At 52.8% G+C, this 4906-nt stretch overlaps 1 protein-coding gene across 1 annotated transcript; it reads left to right on the top strand.

Annotated features, from left to right (window-relative positions):
* On the top strand, window positions 1-3961 carry LOC143888631 (uncharacterized). The gene is made up of 3 exons (XM_077393068.1): window positions 1-178; window positions 2887-3516; window positions 3594-3961. Exons 1-3 carry the CDS (start codon window positions 1-3, stop codon window positions 3959-3961), a joined length of 1176 nt encoding a protein of 391 aa, XP_077249183.1.
* The last annotated feature ends 945 nt before the right edge of the window (window positions 3962-4906 follow it).

The raw sequence follows: 4906 nt of genomic DNA, 5'->3' as shown, positions 1-4906 counted from the left end.
ATGGCAGGGCGCAAGAGTGCGCGGGTACCAACTGCACGGACTGATCGAGCCGTGCTGCCTCGCAGGACTCGAAGTGAGCGAATCGCCTCGCTGATGGTGGCAGACTCTGCTACAGCTGAACAGAGCCCTGCTCGCTCAGAACACCTCAATCCTGCACCTACTCCGGATAGAAGAGCTGGCAAGAGATCAGAGCCGGCCTATTGTGCGGGCGTTCTCAAGCAGAACGCCGTTTACCGACGACGTCATGGGTGCCCCAGCACCCAGAGGGTTTTAAATGCCTACCATCCCGCAATATGATGGAACCACTCATCCAGTGGACTACTTAGAGACATTCAGAGCAATGATGCTCCTCCACGGCGCATCCGATGGCTTCCTCTGCAGGCTGTTCCCGATCACACTGACCGGTGTGGCTCGGGACTGGTACTCCTGAATCAAACCAAACTCCGTCAGCAACTTCGAAGACTTCAGCGACGACCTGGTCCGTCACTTCATGAGCAGCCACAGGCCAAGGAAAACAACAGCATCCTTGATGGCCTTGCGGCAGGAGGATAATGAACCTCTCAAGGTGTTCGTCCGCCACTTCAATAGGGAGGCACTCCAAGTACCGAATTTGGACCCCTCAGCGGCAATGAGCGCGCTCCTCGCGGGCGCCAGATCCAATGACTTCCGCCGCTCAGTGGCTCGCCAAAATCCGCACTCACTGGCAGATCTAATGGCCGGAGTTGAGGAGTACATAGCGGTGGAAGAAACGCTGGCAGCCCTAGACTTGACTCGGAGGAGAACCTCTGAGGACAAGAACCCTACCAAGCAGCGTAGGGAAGATAGAGCCGCCAGAAGAGAGAAGTCTCCCCAAAGGAGAGAAGAGAACTTCACGCCTCTCAACACCTCCCGGAAGCACATACTGGCCGCTATCAGCGGAGAAGAATTCGTGAGGTGGCCAGCTAGAATGATCTCCAAGGGAAATAAGAGAGACCAATCAAAATACTGTCGGTTCCATAGGGACCACAGTCACGACACGGACGAATGCTGGCAGCTCAAGGAAGAAATTGAGCAGTTGATTGGCCGGGGCTATTTGAAAAAATACGTCCGGAGTGACGGCCGCAGACCAGACAGAAGAGAGAAGTGTCCTCCGGGCCGCAGCCCTCGACAGTCGCAGCCGCCCCCTGTCCGGAACCTATCTCTTCTGCCACCTAGCTCACAACCAGAGGCGCCGAGATCCCAGCCAAGGGGGGTCATCGGTACAATTATGGGCGGACCGGCCGCTGGAGGCACATCCTCCGCTACTCGCAAAGCATACGCCCCCCCGGGTAAACGCCGTGCACACATGCAGTAAAAAGTCGAAGACGGAGAATGAAATCTCCTTTTCAGACGCAGACCTGGACAACCTGATTCTGCCTCATGACGACGCACTGGTCTTAACCATGCTCGTCGCAAACTGGGAAGTAAAGAAAATCCTTGTGGACAACGGGAGTTCGGCAGACATTTTGTACTATCACGCTTTCCAGAAAATGATGACAGGCGACGACCGCTTGAAGCCGGCGAACTCAGATCTGTTCGGTTTCTCAAGGGAGGTTGTGAAGGTGGAGGGGCAGATTGAATTTTCAGTCCTCGTCGGAGAACAGCCCTGCCAAGCGTTCACCATGGTCAATTTCCTGGTAGTGAGGGCCACTACGGTCTATAACGCTATCTTAGGACGACCTGGCCAGAACCTGATTCGTGCGGTGGCTTCAGCGTATCATCAGAAGATGAAATTCATAACGCCAAACGGTGTGGGAGAAGTTCAGGGAGACCAACCCCAGTCCAGGGAGTGCTATGCAATGGCACTCAAAGGCAAAAATGCGGTGGAATCGCTGCCGATTGAGCTACTCGATCCGAGGGACGAATTTTGGGGGACTCAACCCGCCGAAGACCTCATCTCCATCCCTCTGAGCAAGGACGATAATGAGAAAGTCCTCCAGATCGGATCCTCTCTAAGCAGCAGCATCCAGCACCACCTCACCGAGTTTCTTTAAGACAATGCGGATGTCTTTGCGTGGGCTCCCATTGACATGCCTGGCATTGACCCAGAGATCAGCACACACAGACTAAGTGTTGACTCAACCTGCAAGCCGGTGAAACAGAAAAGAAGGCATTTCGCTTTCGAAAGACGGCATGCGATAAAAGAGGAAGTGGAGAGGCTCCTAAAGGCTGACTTCATTTGGGAGATCCAATACCCGGACTGGTTGGCAAACGTAGTCCTGGTCAAGAAGACAAATGGAAAATGGAGGACCTGCGTTGATTTCACTGATCTGAATAAGGCCTGTCCCAAGGAGAGCTATCTGCTCCCGAAAATTGATCAGCTCATTGACGCCACCGCAGGTCACGAATTACTAAGCTTCATGGACGCTTTCTCCGGATACAACCAGATCAGGATGTATGAATCAGATATACCAAGGACCTCCTTCGTGACAGATCAAGGGACCTACTGTTACCGTGTCATGCCCTTCGGTCTCAAAAACGCCGGGGCCACATATCAGAGGCTCGTAAACAGACTCTTCCAGAACCAGATCGGCCGTAACATGGAAGTCTATGTCGACGATATGCTGGTCAAAAGCCGAAGCGCACAAGATCATGTGTCTGATCTGAAAGAAACATTCCAGGTCCTGAAAAAGTACAGCATGAAGCTCAACCCCACCAAATGCACCTTCGGCGTCAGCTCAGAAAAGTTCTTGGGGTTTATGGTAAGCCAACGAGGGATAGAGGCCAATCCAGAGAAGATCAAGGCCGTGGTGGAGCTCACTCCACCGAGAACTATCAGAGAAGTACAGCGGCTCACAGGAATGGTGGCCGCACTGGGGCGCTTCATCTCGAAATCTGCAGAGAGGTGCCTACCCTTCTTCAACGCAGTCAAAGGACTCAAGACTGCGCCCTGGACAGCAGAGTGCCAAACCGCATTCGAGGAATTAAAGCAGTATTTGTCCTCTCCACCACTCTTGACAAAGCCAGAGCCAGGTGAGGAGTTACTCCTATATCTGTCCGTCAGCCCCACGGCCCTAGCAGTTGTCCTAGTCCGTGAAGAGCACCGCCAGCAAAAGCCTGTCTATTATGTCAGCAAAGTTCTCCATGACGCCGAAGTCAAGTACCAGCGGGTCGAGAAATTAGCTTACGCGCTGGTAACGGTAGCAAGGAAGTTGAGGCCGTATTTTCAAGCCCACACTATAAAAGTCCTGACTGATCAGCCGCTCAGGCAAGTTCTCCACAGACCAGACATCTCGGGACGGCTCGTAAAATGGGCTGTAGAGCTGAGCGAGTTTGATATTCAGTACATACCAAGACCAGCGATCAAGGCTCAAGTACTGGCAGACTTCGTGGCCGAATGCACCATCCCCCAGCAGATCACCGAATCTGAAGTTGTTCAAACCCCAGTTGTGGAAAAGTCAATCACGACTGAGGAATGCACAACAGGGGGACTGAAGCAGAAATCATCCCCTCACCAACAAAGCAGGGTCTATCAACCGCCGAACCACTCTGGGAAGTGTACGTGGATGGGTCTTCGAACAAGGGTGGCTGTGGAGCCGGTCTGATTCTCACCGGACCTGATAACTTCACTGCAGATTATGCCTTGAGGTTCGGATTCTGTGCGTCCAACAATGAAGCAGAGTATGAAGCCCTCCTCGCTGGAATGAATCTCGCAGTTCAGACCAGAGCCCAAAGGCTTAAAGTGTACTGCGACTCCCAACTGGTGGCAAACCAGATCCAAGGAGTCTACGAGGCCCGCGACGAGCGTATGGTCAAATATCTCTCCAAGGTCCGCCAGCTAGCCCACAAGTTCAAAAGTTTTGAGGTCATCAGAATCCCCAGAACAGAGAATGCAAAAGCAGATGTGCTGTCCAAGCTAGCCGCCTCCGGATACACCACTCTCGGAGCATATGTATGGAGTTCTTACAAAAATCTAGTATCGAAAGTGAGGCCGCTAAAGTAATGCAGGTGGAGCACGAGTCGTGCTGGATGGACGAAATCGTTAAATACCTGCGCAATGGTAAGCAACCTGAAACCAAGAAGGAAGCCCGCAAAGTGATACAGAGAGCCGCCCGGTTTTCCCTCAGTGGTGAGAATCTGTACAAAAGATTGTACACCCTCCCGTACCTAAAGTGCCTCCGGCCAGGCGACGCCGCGTACACCCTGCAAGAGACGCACGAAAGGATCTGTGGAGAACATCTGGGGGGCAAGGCCCTAGCAATCAAAGTGCTGCTCAGAGGGCTGTACTGGCCTACCTTAAGACAAGACGCATTGAGTCTGGTTAGAAGGTTCGAGAGATGCCAGAAATTCTCTCCCACCATCCACCAGCCTGCTGTGTCCATGGTCCCGATCATCAGCCCACTCCCCTTCGCAGTATGGGGGATGGACATCTTGGGCCCGTTTGCGCCGGCCTCCGGAAGACGCACGTTCGTTGTAGTGGCAATTGACTATTTTACCAAGTGGGTGGAGGCTGAACCTCTAGCCCAGATCACAGAGCAAAACGTGCAGAACTTCTTCTGGAAATCAGTAGTTTGCAGATTTGGAATTTCCCGTGTTTTGATAACGGACAACGGGAGACAGTTCGACTGCAAGAACTTCCGAAAATTCTGCTCTGACTTGAGGATTGAGCAGAGATTCACTTCAGTAGCACACCCACAGACGAATGGGCAGACAGAAGTAACAAATAGAATCCTTCTTCAGGGGATTAAAAAGAGGCTGGATGACAAGGCTGGCCGATGGGCAGATGAGCTTTATCATGATCTGTGGGCGTATCGCACCACCCCGCGCACATCAACGGGATAGTCACCATTCAACTTGTCATTTGGGACGGAGGCGGTAATACCCGTCGATGTGGGCACCCCGTCTCCCAGAGTCACCAACTTCAGTGAGCAACTCAATGATGACAGGC

The sequence above is a fragment of the Tasmannia lanceolata genome, unplaced genomic scaffold (genome assembly GCF_043159265.1).
Source record: "Tasmannia lanceolata isolate RefF3 unplaced genomic scaffold, GAP_Taslan_0.1 ptg000012l, whole genome shotgun sequence".
Taxonomy (NCBI): Eukaryota; Viridiplantae; Streptophyta; class Magnoliopsida; order Canellales; family Winteraceae; genus Tasmannia; species Tasmannia lanceolata.
Note: the sequence above shows the minus strand (reverse complement) of the source record. Positions and strands in the feature narration are given on the sequence as shown.

Bases quoted from the DNA above. Each gene is read 5' to 3' on its own strand.
- LOC143888631 (XM_077393068.1), top strand. From the start codon at position 1: ATGGCAGGGCGCAAGAGTGCGCGGGTACCAACTGCACGGACTGATCGA. The intron at 179-2,886 runs GCAAGAGATCAG...TCTTCAACGCAG, and splicing joins TACTCCGGATAGAAGAGCTG to TCAAAGGACTCAAGACTGCG. The intron at 3,517-3,593 runs GTACGTGGATGG...ACTTCACTGCAG, and splicing joins GCCGAACCACTCTGGGAAGT to ATTATGCCTTGAGGTTCGGA.